At 45.9% G+C, this 24,834-nt stretch overlaps 1 protein-coding gene across 2 annotated transcripts in view; it reads right to left on the reverse strand.

Annotated features, from left to right (window-relative positions):
- Window positions 1–17,154: 17,154 nt before the first annotated feature.
- The window catches only part of PRKD1 (protein kinase D1), a 105,779-nt gene continuing 98,099 nt past the window's right edge, over window positions 17,155–24,834 (reverse strand). For both annotated transcript variants that reach the window (XM_083166892.1, XM_083166893.1), the window contains 5 exons: window positions 23,513–23,674; window positions 23,338–23,436; window positions 22,198–22,465; window positions 20,025–20,110; window positions 17,155–18,443 (listed from right to left, as the gene is read on the reverse strand). In XM_083166892.1, the coding sequence (XP_083023018.1) occupies window positions 18,240–18,443; window positions 20,025–20,110; window positions 22,198–22,465; window positions 23,338–23,436; window positions 23,513–23,674 (819 nt within the window). In that variant the 3' untranslated portion in view covers window positions 17,155–18,239. The remainder of the gene's footprint in view (window positions 18,444–20,024; window positions 20,111–22,197; window positions 22,466–23,337; window positions 23,437–23,512; window positions 23,675–24,834) is intronic.

The following is a 24,834-nucleotide window of genomic DNA, read 5'->3' on the forward strand; positions in this document are numbered from 1 at the left end:
AGTCCATTATTCAGTAAGAAGCCTATTGGTGCCGGTGGTTATACGTCAGTCCGTTATTCAGTAAAAAGCCTATTGGTGCCGGTGGTTATACGTCAGTCTGTTATTCAGTAAGAGGCCTATTGGTGCTGGTGGCGCCGGTGGTTATACGTCAGTCCGTTATTCAGTAAGAAGCCAATTGGTGCTGGTGGCGCCGGTGGTTATACGTCAGTCCATTATTCAGTAAGAAGCCTATTGGTGCCGGTGGTTATACGTCAGTCCGTTATTCAGTAAAAAGCCTATTGGTGCCGGTGGTTATACGTCAGTCCGTTATTCAGTAAGAAGCCAATTGGTGCTGGTGGCGCCGGTGGTTATACATCAGTCCGTTATTCAGTAAGAAGCCTATTGGTGCCGGTGGTTATACGTCAGTCCGTTATTCAGTAAGAAGCCTATTGGTGCCGGTGGTTATACGTCAGTCCGTTATTCAGTAAGAAGCCTATTGGTGCTGGTGGCGCCGTTGGTTATACGTCAGTCCGTTATTCAGTAAGAGGCCTATTGGTGCTGGTAGCGCCGTTGGTTATACATCAGACCGTTATTCAGTAAGAAGCCAATTGGTGCTGGTGGCGCCGGTGGTTATACGTCAGTCCGTTATTCAGTAAGTAGCCAATTGGTGCCGGTGGTTATACGTCAGTCTGTTATTCAGTAAGAAGCATATTGGTGCTGGTGGCGCTGGTGGTTATAAGTCAGTCCGTTATTCAGTAAGAAGCCTATTGGTGCCGGTGGTTATACGTCAGTCTGTTATTCAGTAAGAGGCCTATTGGTGCTGGTGGCGCCGGTGGTTATACGTCAGTCCGTTATTCAGTAAGAAGCCAATTGGTGCCGGTTGTTATATGTCAGTCCGTTATTCAGTAAGAAGCCTATTGGTGCTGGTGGTGCCGGTGGTTATACGTCAGTCCGTTATTCAGTAAGAAGCCAATTGGTGCTGGTGGCGCCGGTGGTTATACGTCAGTCCGTCATTCAGTAAGAAGCCTATTGGTGCCGGTGGTTATACGTCAGTCCGTTATTCAGTAAGAAGCCTATTGCTGCCGGTGGTTATACGTCAGTCCGTTATTCAGTAAGAGGCCTATTGGTGCTGGTGGCGCCGTTGGTTATATGTCAGACCGTTATTCAGTAAGAAGCCAATTGATGCTGGTAGCGCCGGTGGTTATACGTCAGTCCGTTATTCAGTAAGAGGCCTATTGGTGCTGGTGGCGCCGTTGGTTATACGTCAGTCCGTTATTCAGTAAGAAGCCTATTGGTGCCGGTGGTTATACGTCAGTCCGTTATTCAGTAAGAAGCCTATTGGTGCTGGTGGCGCCGGTGGTTATACGTCAGTCCGTTATTCAGTAAGAAGCCTATTGGTGCTGGTAGCGACGGTGGTTATACGTCAGTCCGTTATTCAGTAAGAAGCCTATTGGTGCTGGTGGCGCTGGTGGTTATATGTCAGCCCACCCAGTTCTACATAATACATCCATTTCTCAATGTATTTATGGTTCAGCCCCATCCCATTGGTGTATTCCCTGACTATTCCCTTAAGACGGGAGTTCTATTTAACATGGGCTGTGGCTATGGGAAACCAATCAGAATCTACCGCTTATTTATTTAGCACCTTCTAGGAAATAATAGTTTGTCCATAGCAACATCACATGTGAAATCGAACTCCCATCTTAGTATATTTCCCCATAGAAGTGAATTAGGTGTCACACTGTATATCTGATAGAGATGCCATAGAGTATTTATTCATTGAGGGACATTATCAGGTTAATATTTGCTTATACATTTTTTATACATTAGATTTGGTAAGAATAATGACTCCTGGTGCAGTAGTATTAATAGGATTATTAGGTCCACCACTGTATCCTGCTGTGACTGAAGACACCAATATAAGGCTCCACTGGAACGTCACCAGTCTGTCTCTTTATACTGTGGTAATCCTGAGACGCAAACTACTGTATGACTCTCCTCCTTGGTACACTACTGTATGACGCTCCTCCTTGGTACACTACTGTATGACGCTCCTCCTTGGTACAATTCATCCTCTGGTTATAGACTAATCCCTTCCCTATCTCCATGTGTTCATCATGGCTTTCGTATTGGAACATGTGCGGAGAATAAACCCACTATTATGGAAGCAGTGTAAAAACATAAACTTGATCTACCAGTCACGAACTAGAACTTTTGTGATGAAAGGGAATTTGGAGATGTGGTTTTATCGCTCACACAGGAAGTAAATAATGATCCAACATCCTGTTTCATGCGCTCTTCTGGTTGATGTGGTGGCGGTTCCTCATGTTGCACTGGAGACAGAAGTTCCCATGTGACTACTCAGCTCAAAAGTAAAAGTGTGACGCTACACCTTGAATAGAACAAATGGAAACGGATAATCTCTCCACAGACAAATGCATCCTCACATTTTTGGCGCCAACTTAACCTAAACAAATGACACAGATGACTGTACTGGAGGTGAACAGGGACAGCTTTTTATTTGAGAATAGCTTAATTGAAAATTCCTCTAAACTATTGCGGCGTGGAGAAGAATGGGTCCATTAAAATGATACTTATAATAAAATATATAAATGAAAATCGTTGAAGGGCCATCTGCCCTTATAGCAGAGGATGGACCGAATGCCGCTATCCTTGACCCACACTCCACTCCGAAGGGCAGATCTTCTCACCCTGCCCTTACAAGGACCTTACTAAAAACTCAAAATGGGGCCTACTGCCCAGCTCTCCTCAACTTGTTCAACTAAGGTGACTTAGGGGCCCAACTGGTCCAGTGATGCCTCTACACTACCGGCTGTTATACATGCCTAACCACCTACTTAAAAGGAGATGCCCCTCACGGAAACTAACAAACCACAACTGAGAATATACAACCATTCTGAAACTGGCCACACCAAAAAGCCAACACAACCTTCAACATCGAAAATATTACCTACAAAATAGGGTGGGGTGGGGGGTGTTAACCGTTAGCTGAAAAGAGGCTGGACAATTCCAGAACTTTCCTTAACTATATCAAGGAGGATTACTCCCAACCAACCCTAACTGCTAACATAAAAGTAGGCCTTCAAGAGGGAAGCTTGATTACTTAAGTGAGTTGGAAACTGAAGCAGGTGAGTTAGAATACTGAAAAAGGTGAGTTTGAACACAGTCTAAATTTTCATATTCTGTTTTATTGTAATATATTCATCTTCTTTCTATCCTATTGTAACCTGTTGCTCAATTTTGACATTTAAATTCATTGTATCTATATTTTTCCAACATTGTATGTCATTTTTACTCATTCACTATTATTTTCTCTTATCTTTGCCACACATTTATCGCACCCTGTTTCCCTCTTCACGCCTGCTCACATTTGCCTCACTTCTGACCTTCTCTGTTCCCTTCATCCTCTCACTTGTTGTTGTTTCATACTTAATTGGATTACTCAATCAACCTGATTTTAGCCACTGGTCTCCTCTCTGACAGTAGTTCCTTGCCTGTTACCTTCTCTCTCACTCTGTTTTCTACCAAATTTTCTACAGACGCTGTCTGTCCTCCCAAATCCCTCTGTCTGCTTTCACTAACCTACCCTCTCACCTTCGGTTCCTCATGGCTGTTAATCTCTCAACTTCACTTTCTCCAACTGCTCCTCCCCCCTCCCATCCCATACCTATCCTGACCACTCGCCCCCGCACCCCCACCCTCCCAATGACCCCCCCTCGCTTCTGCAATCCCAAAAACCTTATCCACATAAATACACAACCCACCCCCCCTCTTTCCTGTGCACTATGGAACGCCAGATCCATCTGCAACAAACTCCCTGCCATCCATGACCTATTCATCTCTAGAGCATTCCACCTCCTTGCTATCACCGAGACCTGGCTCTCCACCTCTGATTCTGTCTCTCCAGCTGCTCTCTCCCACGGTGGCCTCTCTTTCTCTCACACTCCCAGGCCTGACGGTCGCCAAGGTGGCGGTGTGGGTTTTCTCCTCTCAGCCTCATGCACCCACAGTGTCATTCACCCTGAACCCTCTCTCCTTTTCTCCTCCTTTGAGTCTCACTCTATCCGTCTATACTACCCCTACCACCTCCGTGTCGCTGTAATCTACCGCCCCCCTGGCCCTATCTCCCAATTTCTTGACAACTTCGCCGCCTGGCTTCCACACTTCCTCTCCTCTGACCTGCCATCTGTCATTCTTGGTGACTTTAACATCCCCTTGGATAACCCCGCTGATCCTGGCACCTCCAAACTCCTCTCTCTCTGCTCCTCTCTTGGCCTATCTCAGTGGACTACCTCTCCCACCCACATCCAAGGACACTCCCTCGATCTCGTCTTCTCTCGCTCTTGTTCCCTTACTGACTACACTATCTCAGCTTTTCCTCTTTCTGACCATCACCTCATCTCCTTCTCCCTCACTGCTTCCCCCTCTCCCACCCCCCCTCCCAAGCGCATTGTCTCACGGCATAACGTCAACACACTTAATCTTGCTGCCTTCTCAAACACGCTGTGTCCTCTTCTCGCCCCAATCGCCCTCATGTCCTGCCCGAACCTCGCTGCCTCCCTCTATAATGACACCCTATCTTCGGCATTGGACTCTGCCTGCCCTCCCTCCTCTATCCCCCTTCGATGCTCCAACCCCCAACCGTGGCACTCACCTATCACCCGATTCCTTAAAAAGTGCTCTCGCACTGCTGAGCGCTTCTGGAAGAAATCACGCTCCCTTGCGGATTATCTCCATTTCAAATTCATTCTTTCCTCCTTCAGCTCTGCCCTTGCTCTGGCCAAGGAATCCTACTTTAAGTCCCTCATCCTTTCCCAATCATCCAATCCCCGCAGGCTCTTCGCCACCTTCAACTCCTTGCTCTCCCCCCCTCCTCCAGCTCTTCCGTCCTCCATCGTAGCCGCTGATTTTGCTACCTACTTTTCAACCAAAATCTCCTCTCTCAGGACTGCCATCACTGCTGCCATGACCTCACCCTCTCCCTCCTCCCCTCCTACATCTCCACTCCCCTCCTTCCAACCCCTGTCCTCATTTTACCCCACCACTGCTGCTGAAGTCCACTCTATCCTTCAATCCGCTTCTCCCTCCACCTGCCCGCTTGATCCTATCCCCTCCAATATTATACGTCGTCTCAGTCCATCAGTCTGCTCTCACCTGGCTCACCTCTTTAATCTTTCCCTATCCTCTGGGATCTTCCCTTCCTCCTTCAAACACGCTCTTGTCTCCCCAATTCTCAAAAAAACAAATCTGGACCCCAACTCTCCATCCAACTACAGGCCCATCTCCCTCCTCCCTTTTGCCTCCAAACTCCTAGAACGTCTGACCTATAATCGTCTCCTAAGCCACCTTACTGCTAACTCCATTCTAGACCCCCTCCAATCCGGGTTCCGCCCTTTACATTCCACTGAAACTGCCCTGACCAAAGTCACTAACGATCTACTATCGGCTAAATCCAAAGGCCTCTTCTCTATCCTCATCCAGCTTGATCTGTCGGCTGCCTTTGACACTGTTGACCACCCTCTCCTGCTCAACACCCTCCGCTCCTTTGGCATCACTGGCACGGTCTTCTCCTGGTTCACCTCATACCTCTCCGATCGCTCCTTCTCCGTCTCCACTCCGAGCTCCTCCTCTCCTACTACCCCCCAGCCAGTCGGTGTTCCCCAAGGGTCAGTCCTTGGCCCTCTCCTCTTCTCCCTCTACACCACCTCTCTGGGCACCCTCATCAGCTCCTATGGTTTTCATTACCACCTTTATGCTGATGATACCCTAATCTATCTCTCCTCCCCCGACTTATCCCCATCACTTCTGTCCAAGGTCTCCGAATGCCTCACGGCCATCTCAGCCTGGATGACCCAACGCTTCCTGAAACTAAACATGGCTAAAACTGAACTTCTAATCTTCCATCCCCCGAACATCCCCTCTTCTCCCACTATCTCCATCAGCATTGGTGAAACCGAGATCACGTCCACCGACCAAACGCGCTGCCTCGGTGTCATCATTGACTCCTCCCTCTCTTTCACCCCCCACATTCGTGCTCTCTCACAGTCTTGCCGCTTTCACCTACGCAACATCTCACGCATCAGACCATTCCTCTCCACTGACGCGACCAAAATTCTCATTCACTCTCTTGTCATCTCCCGCCTTGACTACTGCAACATCCTTCTCTCTGGGCTACCTCTCACCCGCCTCGCACCTCTCCAATCCATTCTTAACGCTGCTGCTAGGCTCATCTTCCTCTCCCGCCGCTCTACCTCCGCCTCCCCCCTCTGTTTATCTCTTCACTGGCTCCCCATTCCTTTCCGAGTTCTCTTTAAACTCCTCACCACCACCTACAAGGCTCTCTCCTCCTCCACAGCTCCCTACCTCTCTTCACTGATCTCTATCCACACTCCCTCCCGTCCTCTTCGCTCCATCGCTGACCGCCGACTGACCTCTCACCTAATCACCTCCTCCCACTCCCGTGTCCAAGATTTCTCTCGCGCTGCCCCCCTGCACTGGAACAACCTCCCGCCACCCATCAGGCTATCTGATTCCCTTACCTCCTTCAAGCGCTCCCTCAAAACCCACTTTTTTCGACTAGCCTATCCCTCCTCCTAACCTCTTTTGATCCTCCTATCCTGCCTCCGTTCCCCTCCGTTCCTACTTATCCTATTGTATTTCGTTCGTCCACCCACCTATTTTTAGTATGTTAACTCTTATGAGCAGGGCCCTCCTTCCTCACGTACTCACCCTACCTCATTACCTCACCTGTGCTCCTGTCCTGTTCTTCCCTTCCTCTACTTCATCTTCGGTCTCCTTGACTATTTTGACACCTACTTCTGAACTGATGCTGATTTTAGTTCTACCAGCTATACCCCTATTTATACTGTATCTTTCTACACACCCTGTACGTTACCTTGTCATTTTTTTTTTTTTTTGCTATGTACGGCGCTGCGGACACTTTGTGGCGCCTTATAAATAAACGTACTACTACTACTACTACTACTACTTCATCCTAACAAAATCTTTGACCCCCAGTTGTCCACCAAAAACATGAAGTGTCAGCACAGAGCTGAGAAGAATATGGCATTTCAGGCACGTCTCAGTGCCCTGTGTACTCTTATTATTATAATACAGGATTAAAACCATTTGGCCCATCTAGTCTGCCCCTTTTTTTACCTTTCAGGTAATCTCAACCCTTTTTAATCCTTATTTCTTTGTAAGGATATCAATATGCCTATCCCAAGCATGTTTACATTGTACTACTGTATTTGCTTCTACCACCTCTGATGGGAGGCTATTCCACCTTTCTACTACTCTTTCTGTGAAGTAATTCTTCCTCACATTTCCCCTGAATCTTCCTCCCTCTAGTGTCAGTGCATGTCCTCGTGTTCTGCTGCTCCTCTTCCTGTGACTAATGTCTCCCACCTGCACCTTCCTCCCTCTAGTGTCAGTGCACGTCCTCGTGTTCTGTTGCTCCTCTTCCTGTGAAGAATGTCTCCCACCTGTACCTTCCTCCCTCTAGTGTCAGTGCGTGTCCTTGTGTTCTGCTGCTCCTCTTCCTTTGAAGAATGTCTCCCACAGGCACCTTCCTCCCTCTAGTGTCAGTGCATGTCCTCGTGTTCTGCTGCTCCTCTTCCTGTGACTAATGTCTCCCACCTGCACCTTCCTCCCTCTAGTGTCAGTGCATGTCCTCGTGTTCTGCTGCTCCTCTTCCTGTGAAGAATGTCTCCCACCTGTACCTTCCTCCCCCTAGTGTCAGTGCATGTCCTCGTGTTCTGCTGCTCCTCTTCCTGTGAAGAATGTCTCCCACCTGTACCTTCCTCCCTCTAGTGTCAGTGTATGTCCTCGTGTTCTGCTGCTCCTCTTCCTGTGAAGAATGTCTCCCACCTGTACCTTCCTCCCTCTAGTGTCAGTGCATGTCCTCGTGTTCTGCTGCTCCTCTTCCTGTGAAGAATGTCTCCCACCTGTACCTTCCTCTCTCTAGTGTCAGTGCATGTCCTCGTGTTCTGCTGCTCCTCTTCCTGTGAAGAATGTCTCCCACCTGTACCTTCCTCTCTCTAGTGTCAGTGCATGTCCTCGTGTTCTGCTGCTCCTCTTCCTGTGAAGAATGTCTCCCACCTGTACCTTCCTCCCTCCCTCTAGTTTCAGTGCATGTCCTCGTGTTCTGCTGCTCCTCTTCATGTGAAGAATGTCTCCCACCTGTACCTTCCTCCCTCTAGTGTTAAGGCCCCCATACATTAGGCCGACTTGTTCTAGGGACAAGTCGGACCCAATTTACCTGCGAGCCGCCCGGCAGCTCCCCGGGAGGCTCACATACAATTTGGCACTTGATGTGCCATTTTTTACATGGGATAAATCGCATGCGATTTATCCCATGTAAAAAAAAAACCCGGGGAGCTGCAGGGTGGTGAGGAGTAGTGGGGGCGGGCAGCGGTGGTGGGGGGCGGGCAGCGGCGGCCAGCGGTGGTGGGGGCGGCGGGTGCGGTGAGCGCTGCTGACCTGGCCGGGCAGTGTACTTACACATAGCAGCAGCGGGGACGGGCAGCGCAGTGGCGGCTATTATATTTTTAAAATACTTGTCAAATGACCGGCCGCTCTCTGATTGGCCGGAGAGCTCTCAGCCAATCAGAGAGCGGCCGGTCATTTGACAAGTATTTTAAAAATATAATAGCCGCCACTGCGCTGCCCGTCGCCGCTGCTGCTATGTGTAAGTACACTGCCCGGCCAGGTCAGTCAGCAGCACTCGCCGGTGCTCAGGGACCCGCTGCCCGCCCCACTGCTCCCCCGGTGTCTGCATGCATATGCCTGTCAGGTGGCAGGCATATGCATACAGGGAGGTCGGACGTGATCGTATATACAGACCGTCCGACCTCCCTGATCCGGTCCGGATCGGATCAGATATCACACACCTACGATTTTGGGCCGATTTCACCCGATTATCGGCACAAAGTGCCGAAATCGGATGAAATCGTCCCAAAATCGCATAGTGTATGGGGGCCTTTAGTGCGTGTCCTCGTGTTCTGCTGCTCCTCTTCCTGTGGAGAATGTCTCCCACCTGTACCTTGTTATAACCCTTAATATATGTGAAAGTTTCTATCATGTCCCCCTTTCCCTTCTCTGCTCTAAAGTATACATATTAAGATCTTTTAGTCTTTCCTGGTATGTTTTGTGATGTAGGCCATGCACCATTTTAGTTGCCCTTCTTTGTACAGTCTCTAATGTATTTATATCCTTCTGGAGATATGGCCTCCAGAACTGAACACAATACTCTAGATGAGGTTGTACCAATATTGAAGCGGTAAATTGTGATGTCCTCACATATTGCTAGAATACCAGAAACGAAAGAGGAACAATTGCACAGAAGCTAAATTCTAAAAGTACGTTCCCAATATTTTTTGAACCACGGCACCCCTAGGCCCCCAAAAAAGTAGAACAGAATAGAAAATTAAAGTACAATGTATTTTCTATGTGATCCTTAGGTTGTAGGTAAAGGGTTCTATTTGTACACATATTCTATGATTGGTAGTCACCAGAACTGGTTTTGTCCTTGGTCCTGAACCAGCAACCTGAGGCACCCCTGCAAGTGTCCCGAGGCACCCCAGGGAGCTAAGGCACACCGTTTGGGAACCACTGGATTAGAATATATCAATATAAAAAGGGAAAATGTATTACCAATAACGTCATCGGTTCTCAAACTCCTCAGAACACCACACAGCTCATGTTTCCCAGGCGACACGTTTTAAAAGATAGATTCCACTTGTGATTCTGTAAGGAGATCTGGAAAACATGAACTGTTTGGGGTCCTAAGAAAAGTTTGAGAATCTATGATCTGTATAACAAACACATAAAACAATAACTTCATGCATTTACCGTACTGTATATAACATTACACTATAGACAGCTGCTTTATACGGCTAAACAAGTCTTAAACATAATCACATCCTCTCCCGGATCCTATAGAAAGGTTTAGATTTTTGTGGCAATCCTCCGCACCCCCAGAAGAGTGGGCATTCTTTCCACTTCCTAATGAAGTGGGCAAAATGGGAACTGACCTACGGGTCCGGTGGAGGGTGCGGAGCCTAATGACGCGATTTTGTACTAATCTGGTCATGTATCTCATCCCTGTGAAAATTTCCCACCAATGTTGGCATTTTATCCGGCAGCAGATACGGCAGTTTTGAAGGTGGTGACGTGACTATACATGGGACTGGATGCATGGAGTGAAGCAGATGGAGATGCCACCACACAAAGCTGCAATAAGGGAGCGTCTGAGGTTTCAGTCAATGTTGGGTTAGTGTGTCAGCGTCACACATAACATTGCAGCAGTAGGCTGCTTCAAGTGCTTCAGAACTCATCGGACGGTGCTTCACAGCGCAGATGGACAATGACCTGAAGCATACTGCAAACGCAACCGAAGAGGTTTTTTTAAGGAAAATAAGTGGAATGTTCTGCTCCTATGACCTGACCTGAATCCCATTGAGCATTTCACTTGATGATACAAAACTGAAGGGAAAATGCCCCAAGAACAAGCAGTAACTGGAGACATTAATACCCCTTTCACATTGCACTTTTAAAACGGTATATTGCCGATTTTTTCCCATTTTAAAACGTTTAAGGCTGCAATGTAAAAGTGCCAAAGTTGATTTACCGGTTAAAGTTAACCGGCATTTCAACCTGGTTAAAAAGCAGAGTCCTACACGTTTTAAAGCCGTTTTTTTGGCAGTTTGAACAGCTCTATTTCAATGGCTTGAAAAGTGTCCCTTGGGGGTTAAACGGGTTGAATGTTTGAATGGTATTAAATGATTTTTAAAACGGTTTTCATCTGCAATGTGAAAGGGATCAAGGCTCAGACCCGTTTTAAAGTCCCATTTAAGAATACCGTGTCATTACCCATTTCTGCAATGTGAAAGCAGTATTACAGTAGGGGCCTGGCAGAGCATCACCAGGGATGACACCCAGCGTCACGTGGTGTCTATGTGTTCCAGACTTCAGGCTGTAATTGGCTGCAAAGGAGTATTAAACAGTGAAAGTTTGATTTAGGATTGTTTAGTTTGTTCCAATACTTTTGGTCCCTTAAAAAGTGTGAGGCGCATATAGAAACCATTGTATTTCCTACACCGGTCACCTGATTCGGACATACCATTAAATTAAAGCCAAAAGTCTGCAGTTACAGCTCATCTTGTTGGTTTCATTCCAAATCCATTGTGGTGGTGTATAGAGCGCAGAATAGGAGAATTGTGTCAATGTCCCAATATTTATGGACCTGACTGTACATAACTCCTTTAAGCACTAACTAAAGAACTTGTCCGGCTTTAATTAAGGTTACATGTAGACGCCAACGTCCTCGCAGTCAATAGATGGTGAATGATTCTTTCCCTATTGCCAGCAATGGGGATCTGGCACTATTTTTACAGGCAATGCCAACTGCTGGGTGAAACCATCATGCACTCATTGGCCGTTGCACAACACAGAAGCCCATCTCTGTGTGCATTACGCTGCCAGTTAGACCGTGCTGGCAAGGCAAATAATGCCGAATACAAGTGGCATATTGGTATCACTGTGATACTGTACTATACAATATATGCCATTGGAATTACGCTTGTTGTTAAATGGTGCAATCAGTTGTCCAGTATTTTATACCCAATTATCTCTCTGACCATTTCTGCCCTCTGTCTGGTCACTCACTACACCACCAGTCTGCAAAGTTATAAATGCATCTCATTTGTTCAACAAATATATAACATATATTAAAATATGCTGTAATAATACCGAACAACCATATTCTCAACTAGGGGAGACACACCCACTCCGCCCCGAATACATCAATGGCAGTGGGTGTGGCTTCCCCATCTGAGTTTTGGACTGGGCTGTGGCTCCTCCTTTGAAGCTGCCGCCGATTCTTTCAGTTCTCTAGCAGTGGTAATTATTTATTTATTAACAGTTTCTTATATAGCGCACACAGATTCCGCAGCGCTTTACAGAGAATATTTGAGCATTCACATCAGTCCCTGCTCCAGTGGAGCTTACAATCTAAATTCCTTACCACATGTACACGCACAGACAGACATTCTAGTGTTAATTTTGTTGGGAGCCAATTAGCCTACCAGTATATTTTTGGATTGTGGGAGGAAACCGGAGTACCCGGAGGAAACCCACGCAAGTACGGGGAGAATATACAAACTCAGCAGAGTTAGGGCCATGGTGGGAATTGAACCTATGACCTCAGAGCTGTGAGGCAGTAATGCTAACCATTACACCGTCCGTACTGCCCCCAGTAAAACCATAAACGCTGACTTGTTGCTATCCATCTTTTTACCCGATTCCCATGAATCCATAGCCAGAAAAGTTAAAAAGTTGCTGAAATAATCATAAAAGCATTAACATATTTAAAATAAAAAATCTTTATATAAAACCAGTGTTGTGACATGGCGGACATATCTTAGAGACACACTATTATCTGTGGTGTTGAATATTACTAAGCTCCTCTCATGACATCCACATGTTACATGGTTTACTGCCAGGGCCGGCGCCACCACTAGGCAGCTCTAGGCATTTGCCTAGGGCGCCGGCACCTGGAGGGCGGCAGTTCGCCCCTGACCCCCAGTGAACTGTGTCAAAAACTTGCGCCCCGGCATCCCTGCAGTGCTGCTGGAGCGGTCAGAGGTGTCCGTGCCGTAGGGGTACCTGCGGCGCTGTCATGTGTATAAAGCTGGCTGCGGCCGGGTCCCTGTAGTGAGTAGAAAATAACTAGCGCTATGCGCGTGGCGGCGCTAGTTATTTTCTATTCACTGCAGGGACCCCGCCGGCCGCAGCCAGCTTTATACACATGACGGCGCCGCAGGTACCCCTACGGCACGGACACCCCTGACCGCCCCAGCACTGCAGGGACGCCGGGGCGCAAGTTTTTTACACAGGTACCACCCCCCCTCCCCTCGGCACCGGGGCGCCCCCACCCCGACTCGCCTGGGGCGCTCCAGTGCCTTGCACCGGCCCTGTTTACTGCAGACTTCCATGTGCGGTACTTGGCACGCAGATTTGTTTAAGCTAGAAACTCCCAGAAAAGCTACAGTATTTGCTGTAAGACATTTAAAGCTGGATTACATTGAGCTATTGGGGGTATTCCTATCCTGGTGTAGTTTTCACCCCTCCAAAAAATATCTGCAAAGATTTGCCTATCAGTATTCTATGACGGTGTTTCACCCGGTTTTTAGTACATTTTCACTTATGTCATTTCACTCTTTTGGGTGTTTAATCGGCAAGGGCAAAAAACCCCCACAAAAAACAGCCACAAATTCACCAAAACCTTGTTGAGTCCTGGCAAATTCGCCAATCCAGGCCGTTTTTTGCTAGGATTTTGCCCAGGAGAGAAATTGACATGCGGGTTGAATAGGGGGACTCAAATTCACCTTAAAAAAAAAAAAAAAAATGAGAAAAGGTTTAGAATTTTTACCAGGCAAAAAAAGGGATTGAATACCCCTTATTTTGGCCCACATTTCTTAACAGATCTTTCTAAATAAGCTGGCTCTAGATTTTACTATCACAGATCCTGTTCCTACTTGGGGAAATACCAATTTTCTTTCTTCTCTGCACCGTGCCTGGAATATTCAATGGAGATAAAAAGGAAATAATGGACTGTAAATAATAATGACCCGGACAGTTTTCATATGTCGTTCAAACGAGAGAAAAATTTGGTCTTTTGACTAAACATTTCTGCAAGTTCAATTGTGGTTCACAATTTTTTTTAATCATGGCTATCACCGTATCAGATTTTTTTTCACGTATCAGATTTTTTTTCAGTTTCTTTTTTTCTACATTTCTCAATAAGAAAATGGTGTTTATAAGTCATCCTTAGGTAGTGTTCATTCTAGCACCCGCCATATTTGAAAGCCCATGCAGTTCCTCTTCCCTGCCTGGGGTGTCGCTGTCTGCTGTAGTGCTTGTAGCACAGTGTGGTCTGTATATCAGCACTGATATGCAAACTAGACCTGTGCTAGAAACACCACAGCAGACAGCGACACCCCAGGCAGGGAAGAGGAACTGCATGGGTTTTCAAATATGGAGGGTGCTTGAATGAACACTACTTAGGGTTAGTTATGTGGTGAGACGCCAGATTTGCTTCTGTTTGTCCACATATTTTAGGATGGGAAGCCATAAGCACTAGCTCTGTTCCAAGGTACCCCCACGTGCCATGACACATGGGAACCACTGATTTACAGGTTTGCCATCATTTAACATTAGAACAGAATACAATCTTTACAAGGCTTCATTCACTGCTGCACTTTTACACCAGGACAACCCGCTCACGGAGACGCGGGGGGGGCACGACCCGCTCACGATGTGCACCGTGAGCGGGTCCGATCCGATGGCGACCCGCACCCGGCTGTATGGTCGTCATTGAGATCCTACCTGCAGCAGGTAGGATCTCAATAACGACCGACCGACCCGCGGGACCGCGCATCGGATCGGTATCGGTCCACACCAGGTCAGAAAAGGGCCCAATCAGCACACAATCTACATCCAATTGATCGGAATTGGATCTAGATTGTGGGGATCGGGCCCTAGTCGTCCTGGTGTGTACCCAGCATTACTGTATTCGCTATTTACATCCACACCCCTTAATAGAGGATCCAGTGAAGTTGTGCTTGGATTTACTATATAGACAGTCCTGTTATCTACCTGGCAATGAAGATTTTTAATAGATACTTCTGATATTGGTAATATATTAAAATCACTGCAGTCTTCTAGTTTACAAGAGATTCACACCAAATTAGTATATGCCTCCAGGTCACTGGAACATATGGTACCAGGATCCACCGGCCACTGCTGAAATGTAGATCAGGCTCCTTGTGTACATGTATCTTAGTCACGTTCAATAATAATGCTGGTGTAAAGTGCATTTATATCCGACCTTCCCCCATTGCTTATCCTTTCATTGTTCGCTCATTCTGATATTTGGAAAGAAATGGCTGATACTGGACATCTACAGCCAATTATACTTGGTACTTTACAAAAAAAAATTAGATAACTTTCTCTATTGGGGAATTGCAGTCTTACGAGATTAGGTTGCTTGACATAGACAGTGGGGCGAAGTGATTTTTACAACAGATGGAACCTTTCCTTCTCCCCCTCCCCCTGACATCACAGAATACTAATGATACTCTGGAACACGACATGGTATCTTCTTCAATGTGTTCGTTTGTTACGGTGCCAATACAGTAGTCCGACATGTGCTTAGGACAAGTCTGACTTAATTCCCCTTGGGCTCTCCCGGCAGTTCCCCGGGAGGGCTCACTTACAATTCGCCATTTTTACATATAATAAATGTCAGGTGATTTATCGCACATAAAGACTCCTGAGGAACAGCAGCGGTGGTGGCGTGGGGCAGGTCAATGGAAAAAAAAAATGGTCTAAAGACTGGGCTAATTTATTTATTTTTTTTATTCTGCGGCTCACCTCTGACCACCTGACACACCTACGGAATCGGACCCAATACATTGTGGGTGCTAAAATGCCCCTGCAATGTGCTACTGATGGGTCAGATCCGATAGATTTTATGTGCAGGAGGTTCAATCTGTAGGGTCCAATCTGATGTGCTCAGGAGTGCGCATCAGATCGGATGTGCTGTCAACACATGCAATTTGGTCCGATGTATCGACTCGATACATCGGGCACCATTTCTTATACAACAGTGACTCAGACTCCTCTCCCGGGATCTTTCTGATCACTATATTACTGCTGGCTGACAAGTTACGGTCTTTAATGTACCCAATTCCTTCTTAAGTCCTTTTATTATTTTTATTTTCCTTCCTCTATTTTTTTGGGATGTTTCTCTAATATTTTGCTGTTATAAGATTTATTGAATAATGAACTACATTTATTAAGAGACCTGTATACATTCCTGCTTACTTTCAGATTTTGTTTTTATAGGTCTATTGAAATGTTTTACCCTTTGTATAACCGTCTGATTTACCACATTTAAAATTCGAGATGTGCAGTTTCGGTTTTATTTGAATCTCAAAGCGGGATCTTACGGGCTAAAACACGTGACAGCCGCTAGCAAATGGGAAAAATCCGAAATTGCAATAGTTTGGCGAGAAGAACCATCCATCTGATCCGCAAATATACCAATGACCTGGACATCACTAACCTTTACAGAGAATAGTTCAAAGCATTGATTAGTTTAGTCCAAGCAGGACTTCATTGACCATCAAAAGCCGGGTACTCGCTGAAGCAATGAGGAGTTCTTCTGACACTTCCTTCGGCCCAGATCACCCATACACCCTAGAGCGATAGTAATGAAGGACAGAAAGCTAACTTCCATCCTTCATGCATGATGTCGCTAGGCTTGATGTGCAGCACACACTGAGCAATGTGCCGGATTAATCTGTGTGACTGGACGGCTTATCCCCCAGTGTGTAATTGTTCAAATAGCCAATATAACAAAGACTACTGGGTATTACAGATGGATCCCGCCTCATTCAGCTGGCAATGTCCCGCCTCCCCACACCCCTCCTAGCCATGCCCGTCTCCCTGAAGTGGAGATGGGCAGGGTTCCGCTCCCCGCCGCCGAGTGACTGGGACGCGATTGTGTGTGTGTGAGACGATTGCGCGTCCCAGTCAGATGGCGCGCCTCTAAGCCAGCACGGGCATTCTGGCGAGCCCTGGAGCCGCTCCAACTGTACTTACCAATTGAACACCACTACCATCTCTGTGACATCATTGAATTTCTAGCTTTTGATTGGCCACCCTATTTCCCTTCATCCTATATTAATGGTAAAAACAAATCATTACCAAATCTATTGAAAAGTGTACTATAAAACTAGGGTCAATAATAGGATTCTGCAGCACTGTGTAGTGTATGAAATATAGTGGCTGGCAAAGGGCTCGGATGAGAGTGTAGATAGGAATTTTTGTTTTCAGCCGCCTGTCATCTATAAAATTACTTCTTGTTTTCAAGACACCAGTGGTTTTATGCCGTTGCCTGGCCATTTACAAACAGAGCGGACAGGAGATTTTATAGCCTACAGATATTTTCCTTATACCCAGCTAGTGGCAGATACATTTCCCTTGTCCACTCGCACAGGCCAGACTCACGACGGTGGCAGCTGACACACCAGCAGTCCGGTAACACTTAAAATACCTCGCCTAAGAAACGCACATAAAAAAGTAAAGTAATAACACAGTATTTTGGTTTTATTCAGGATAGAAATGTAAGAATATAGTCTAAAATCTGCTAGAGGAGTATAATATGGAACATACTGACAAAAGTTTCTAAATACACTGTATTTGACCTTTAGAAAAAAATATTAGTAACTTTGATACAATTAAGCAAAATTGAGAACAAAACCAAATCAGGGTCTATGTGAGGAGAAACCAGGGGAACAATCGCATTTCATTGCCCACAGAGCACACTGTTCCTTGGTGAATGTTACTTCTGCCCGCACAGGACATTGTGTACGATACATAACACAAAGGATTCCTGCGCGCCTACGCTACACGGAGCCTCAATATACGCATTTCAATATCTCTGTCCGGCCTGATGCCCATGGTGCAATTCCTGTGATCCGCTGGCCTGTGCATCTCACCTCACAGATAACAACTCCGTTACCTTCCAGGCGAAGTATTAAATAAAATCCAACACAAAGCTTCCTCTGGAGACAAAAAACAAAACAAAACACCCAAATCTGTGACCAACGGGGCTTAATCCCAGCGATACATGGCGGAGTGATTACTAAGTCATTCCATTCATCTGTCAGACAGGATCTGTTCCCTTTTGACCTTGTGAGATTAAATATTTTTCACATGTTTTGCACTGTGGGGATTTTAGATTTGATACATAATGGTTTTGTGTGTGTGTGTGCAAATAGATCTATCTATACCCAAGTCCCTCATTCTGTAACAACGGACTGTTAGAGAAGAGCCAGCTATGGCTGCAACCACAATGCATTGCGGGCCTTACAGAACTTACAATGTAATGGAGGACGATACGAACAGAGATGGAACAACGCGCAATCGGTCAGCTGTCCTCATAACATAAAGGAATGGCCTCTTGCACAATGCTCCGATGGAGTGTCTTCATCAGGCTGGCGTTAGGGATAAAGCCCAGAGGTATCAGAAAGACTTGGAGTGATGCACACAGCCAGATTGATGAATACTGTACATTCAACATCTAAAATCTGCCTTTCGCCTTCTGTCCGTATTGTTCATCTGTTTGAGCAGAGGGCACTAGACATGGCGTGTGACACAGCGCTGCGCTGTCAGAGGATGCTGATTCTCTCGCCCAGAGCCCTCATTTCTGCGTCTTCGGGTTCCATGGATGGAAGGGACAGGAGATGCTCAGGGTACTGGAGACAGTGATCCCCAGCATACATCTCCCAGCGGGGGTCATCGCTTTCGTGGGTGATGTAGCGCTCCCCTATCTTACACTCCAGCTCGCGGAGATCCAACCAGGTCTGGTAATCCTACAGAAGGCAAGAACATAATGAAGTCAACCAAAAAGAACTCATAATACAGGATACATGCGACATCACGGTTACCTATAGTAACGTCTGATATCAAGTTCTAGTGTTTATACTAAATGCAGCATGAGTGGTTCCATTGGTACGGTATAATTACAGGCCTGATACTGACTGTATGCTATGCACATGGTGTCTGAGGGGAAAAGCTCTATAATATAAGTGGGACATTTCTCTCAGACATAAAGCCGTCCACACTGTGGGTCTGGTTCGGAGGTGACCGATTGATGCAGCTTTCATGGTAATGCTGCAGGATGACTCCTGCCAAGATCTCAGATCCAAGTTCTGCTTCCGAAACCACAGCACTGGATTACCCGGTGGCAGCAGAATCGGCTATCGGAGTAAGAATCCATTTACCCAGAAATCCCGCCACCAGCCCCGTGTGAGGCCGGTATCTATGTGTCAGAAGATACAGACCTTGCCATCTGCAGAAAACTGAGCACATTCCCCACCACCGCACACGGCCACAGCCTGCCAATCATGCGGTGGCTTGAGGACACGGTCAGTGACCAGTTAGGAGACCTGCACATGAGCCAGGGGAACCCCTGGAAGCCCATTTGCATGATTTGCAATATTTGTAAGTAAAATATTTATAATAAATAGAATTTCTATATAAAATATTAAGTTACCACTATATATACACACACTGCTATCTATCATCAGCTAGCTCCCCCTCCCTCTCTAGCCCGCTTCCCCTCCCGCTTTTTCTCTATTCAGATCCCCCTCCCTCTCTATTCAGTCCCCCTCCCTCTCTCTAGTCCGCTCCCTCTCTCTTCAGTCCCCCTCCCTCTCTCTAGCCCACTCCCCCTCCTGATTTCTCTCTATTCAGTCCCCCTTCCCTCTCTCTAGCCCGCTGCCCCTCCCGCTTTCTCTCTATTCAGTCCCCCTCCCTCTCTATTCAGTCCCCCTCCCTCTCACTAGTCCGCTCCCTCTCTATTCAGTCCCCCTCCCTCTCTCTAGCCCGCTCCCTCAGATCCCCCTCCCTCTCTATTCAGGTCCGACCCCCCCTCCCTCTAGCCCGTTCCTCCTCCCGCTCTCTCTCTCTCTATTCAGATCCCCCTCCTAGCCAGACCCACCTATATCTACCTACCTAACTAATGTGCTGTAAACAAGTTTAAAGAAAAAAAAAAGACAAAGCAAAATAAATGACAGATACATTTCTTCGATATTACAACCTATAGTTCTCATGTTTTCTTTTGCTGGGGTATAGGGGTCAATCTAATTTGGTGAGAGTTGGCTTGCATGAGCCATTTTCAAGCCCCCCCCCCCCCTCCCCGCCCGGAAGGTGAATAGGCACTGTATGTAAAAATGCAGGGACTTGTTTCAGAACCCCTTGCTTTAGAATTACGTATTGATGGGAAGCCATTACTAAAGACATTCATGGGCAAATCTCCAGAAAAAACTTTCTTTCAATAACATTTTTGAACTTTTTCTTATTCCTCTTTGTCCTATTTGCAATTTGCTGAACAGAAATGTAAAACCGGCCAGAAAGCGATCCCAGCAGCTGATGCGTTGCTTAATGCTCACCTGTAACCAGGGGTGATTGAGGGTTTTGTCCACACTGTAGCGTTTCCTCATCTTCACTTGCAGGAGGTTGTTAATGAGGTCAATGGCTGGAAAACAGGACAGAGCAGAAAGCTGGAGTTATGGAAACAGAGATCTCCGTCATTTCCACATCTACTCTATCCCCAGCGTGTTGTTATCATTGCAGTATAGATGTACCAATGTACCACACCAATTATACGGAGCAGAACTGGAAGCTTGTGTCTTACTAACACTTGGTACATTAGGCTTGTTTCCAGGTGGAAAGTTATGTAATATTATTTAAAGCGCTTTTAAAAAATTAGAAAACAAATTTAGATTGGGGGATTCATCACAAACATCAATACAGAGATCCAGTAACATACTATACGGCGACAAAGTGGCAGTTGTTATCAGAAAGAGATGTACAGTAATACCCCTTTTCAACTAGCCTAAATATCCTGGGGTTTTGCATGGCAGTGTAAACGGATAACTCATCGATGTGACCCGGGTCTCACTCACTGCAATGCAATAGCCGGCGCTGGAAGATGCTCTCTTCTCCCCGAGCCGGCTCAGGACTCGCCTCAGGTGACGTCACCCGCACAGCATTATGCCGGCTGGGGGACGCTAGTGTAAAAGAATTTACAAGACCTGGCCTGTTAGCGGAAAAGGGGTAATAGTGTTTTACAAAAATCTTAAAAATTCAAGTTACCCTCACAGCATAAGTGGGTGTTGTGCAATGGAATATACCCAATTTCAGATTAGACCAATTGGTATTTTAAAGCCAGACATGCTACATAAAATGATCCTTTACAATTTATGAAAACTTTTAGATGTACAGTACATACCGATGTGTGGGAGTATGTATTAAATAGAGCACTTTGATAAGCTGTTCCTTATTCTTAGTATGCCTCTGGCAGAAAGGACTCACCATCAGATGTACAGTACATACCAACGTGTGGGAGTATGTATTAAATAGAGCACTTTGATATGCTGTTCCTTATTCTTAGTATGCCTCTAACAGAAAGGACTCACCGTTAGATGTACAGTATATACCGATGTGTGGGAGTATGTATTAAATAGAGCACTGTGATAAGCTGTTCCTTATTCTTAGTATACCTCTGGCAGAAAGGACTCACCAGAAGATATACAGTACATACCGATGTGTGGGAGTATGTATTAAATAGAGCACTTCGATAAGCTGTTCCTTATTCTTAGTATGCCTCTGACAGAAAGGACTCACCATCAGGTGTACAGTACATACCGATGTGTGGGAGTATGTATTAAATAGAGCACTTCGATTAGCTGTTCCTTATTCTTAGTATGCCTCTGACAGAAAGGACTCACCATCAGATGTACAGTATATACCGATGTGTGGGAGTATGTATTAAATAGAGCACTTTGATTAGCTGTTCCTTATTCTTAGTATGCCTCTGACAGAAAGGACTCACCATCAAATTTACAGTACATACCGATGTGTGGGAGTATGTATTAAATAGAGCACTTTGATTAGCTGTTCCTTATTCTTAGTATGCCTCTGACAGAAAGGACTCACCATCAAATATACAGTACATACCGATGTGTGGGAGTATGTATTAAATAGAGCACTTTGATTAGCTGTTCCTTATTCTTAGTATGCCTCTGACAGAAAGGACTCACCATCAAATTTACAGTACATACCGATGTGTGGGAGTATGTATTAAATAGAGCACTTCGATTAGCTGTTCCTTATTCTTAGTATGCCTCTGACAGAAAGGACTCACCATCAGATGTACAGTACATACCGATGTGTGGGAGTATGTATTAAATAGAGCACTTTGATTAGCTGTTCCTTATTCTTAGTATGCCTCTGACAGAAAGGACTCACCATCAAATATACAGTACATACCGATGTGTGGGAGTATGTATTAAATAGAGCACTTCGATTAGCTGTTCCTTATTCTTAGTATGCCTCTGACAGAAAGGACTCACCGTCAGATATACAGTACATACCGATGTGTGGGAGTATGTATTAAATAGAGCACTTTGATAAGCTGTTCCTTATTCTTAGTATGCCTCTGGTAGAAAGGACTCACCGTCAGATATACAGTACATACCGATGTGTTGGAGTATGTATTAAATAGAGCACTTTGATTAGCTGTTCCTTATTCTTAGTATACCTCTGGCAGAAAGGACTCACCATCAGAGGAGGTCTCTCTCCAAGGGTTTGGTGGGTACATAAAGGCTGCATTCTGGATCTGGTCATGAATGTCTTCATCCTCATTGAAAGGGAAAGTTCCACTCAAGCTGACATAGATGATCACGCCCACCGACCACATGTCCAGAGATCGATTGTAGCCACGATTTCTCAACACCTCTGGGGCCAAGTAGGCAGGAGTCCCAACTACTGAACGGCGAAATGATTTCTCGCCAATGATACGTGCAAAGCCAAAATCACACAGCTTAACCTGAAGTACAGAGAGATGTGTAACAGTGTCAGTTCCAATATATGTCATTCTTACCCTGTACCCACATTCTATGCTCTGCTGTGTTACTGGGCTGAGCATGGTGTCTCCCCCTACTGTCCATTACAGATGACTGCATCTAAGCTAGCCACTGCACCGTGCATACACAGAGGTGACCCACATGGACCAAGAATTTTGGGTAAGCAGCCAGATAATACAACCCATGTAATATTACCAGTTATTACAGACACCAATATGCCTAATAACTGTACAGTTATCCAGTATCTGATTAAATATATCCGTATTTGTGAAATGGTTTTGTCCTTATACCCCTTTCACATCGCAAAATGCAGGGTCGCACCTGGACTTTAAAGCCGTTCAGTTCCGGTGCAACCCTGCATTTTGGTCTGTTCACATCCCTTAGCGAAACAACAATATTGACATCCTTAGTCTCACGGTTATTAAACTAGATAAAAGGAAGCTTTTTGACATACATTTTACGTTTTGGTGTAAGTAAATACGAGATCTTAGGAAAAAATCAATGCAAAGTCTTATACTAATCACTTTCTTGCAGATATCAGCACACCTGCTGCTGCACGGAACAATGTGGTCGGGGCAAATAAACGTATATATCTCCCCATGCAGTCGCACAATAACTAAACTGTGGTGAAAAACAAGAAGTGAGGGGTCTTAACTACAGCTACGTTGAAGTTTGCCAACGTTGTTTTACATTAAAAAAAATACAGACAAGTGAAAAACCTGCCTTGGTTATAATGACCCGACCTGACTGATGCCGGGGTAACAGAAGGTGTGCATAATTCCGCACAATACACAGTTCCTTAATTAACATGGAGCCCCCCATTACGGTGCGTTACCTGAGGAAAGGGATCGGCCGACGCCAGCAGTACATTTTCTGGTTTCAGGTCACAGTGGACAATATTTTTGAAGTGAAGGTGTCGCAGAGCCACCAAGATCTTAAACGGAACAAACATCAGTTTAGACTCTAACACGGCCAGTTCGCTGCCCCGGTTCTCCTTTTCCCACACTCACCTGCGTGACCAGGAATTTGGTGATGCGCTCAGGTAACCTTCCCTTCTCACTGGACAAGATCATCTCCAGCATGTCCCCATGTAACTTCTCCATCACCACGAACACTCGTTCCGGAGTTTCAAACATGCATTCCAAGTTCACCACTCCGCGGTGGTGGAGGTTCTGGAGAGAAAAGTTTGAAACCCATGTATGAAATTCAGGTGCCGAGCACCAAAAAATCTTTTAATTCCCGTTATCTTTGCCACACGGTCACATTTTATTGCACATTTTTACTTTTATTTGTAAATTACAAACTTTTGCTGAGGGGAGTTCGTAGAAAAATACATCTTCGAAATCATACAAAAAACACACCCAAACCACTTGGGGCATCACTGTTCCACGGGCGATGTGTGTCAGCAATATCATATTAGACATGTTGATTGATGTTGATGTTAAAATTTATAATGCACACACAATAGGAAATGTGCCTAGCGGGGGATGGGGGTACTCCGACTAGCCAGACACCCTCTTCCCTTATACTTAGAAACCCCCTCCAGAAATCCTATATTTGGCGTTGGATAAACTGTGTTATAACGGTACCTACATCATGGTCCGGGCATTCTACAACAGATAAAAACATTACAACCGTGTCTTCATTACAGCGCCGAATAATTAGAGGTGGCGCAACTGCACACTGGTAATTATAAGTCTACAAGCCAGAACAAATGGTCAGGGGGCGGTCCGTCCACACAGATCAGTACAACGACAACGAAAAGTAGGAGACTCCATCTCTGTGTTAGCTCCTTAATCAGGACCTCAAGTATCTCCCATTAGATAATAAATTATTCATAGCACATTTATACCCTAAAGCAGGGTCTGACCCAGGTAACTGAACATGGTTTTAAGTCGTGTCACAGCTGTTTGACACCCCATTCGTACTGCAGGCTGGACCCGGGTTAGTGGCAGGTCTTCCCTCTGTCGGCACCTGACTTTTCCAAGTGTCAGTGATTGGGTCTCCATAGGTATAGAGCTGGGTCAGATGGCCTAAGTCACCCGCGTAAATTTGTTCAGGACCGTCTCCCAGTGACATAAGATCTGAGTATTGCGGAAAGCATTTCATACACTTGTTAAGTATGCAGAGTGCACCTATGACAATAACAGAGCTGTAACATAACAATCAGACACAGGCTCGCTGCATAAACTATAGATGACCGTTATTATGCCACAAATGAAGCTATCACATAACACAGGGCAGGTGGGGAAGCTGGTTTTCCAGATCGCCTCGTTAGCTGTGGACAAACTGTGACTGTAGCGGGTACTCAGATGCCAGAGTCTCGCTGGAA

This window comes from Crinia signifera, chromosome 12 (assembly GCF_055691185.1).
Source record: "Crinia signifera chromosome 12, ASM5569118v1, whole genome shotgun sequence".
Taxonomy (NCBI): Eukaryota; Metazoa; Chordata; class Amphibia; order Anura; family Myobatrachidae; genus Crinia; species Crinia signifera.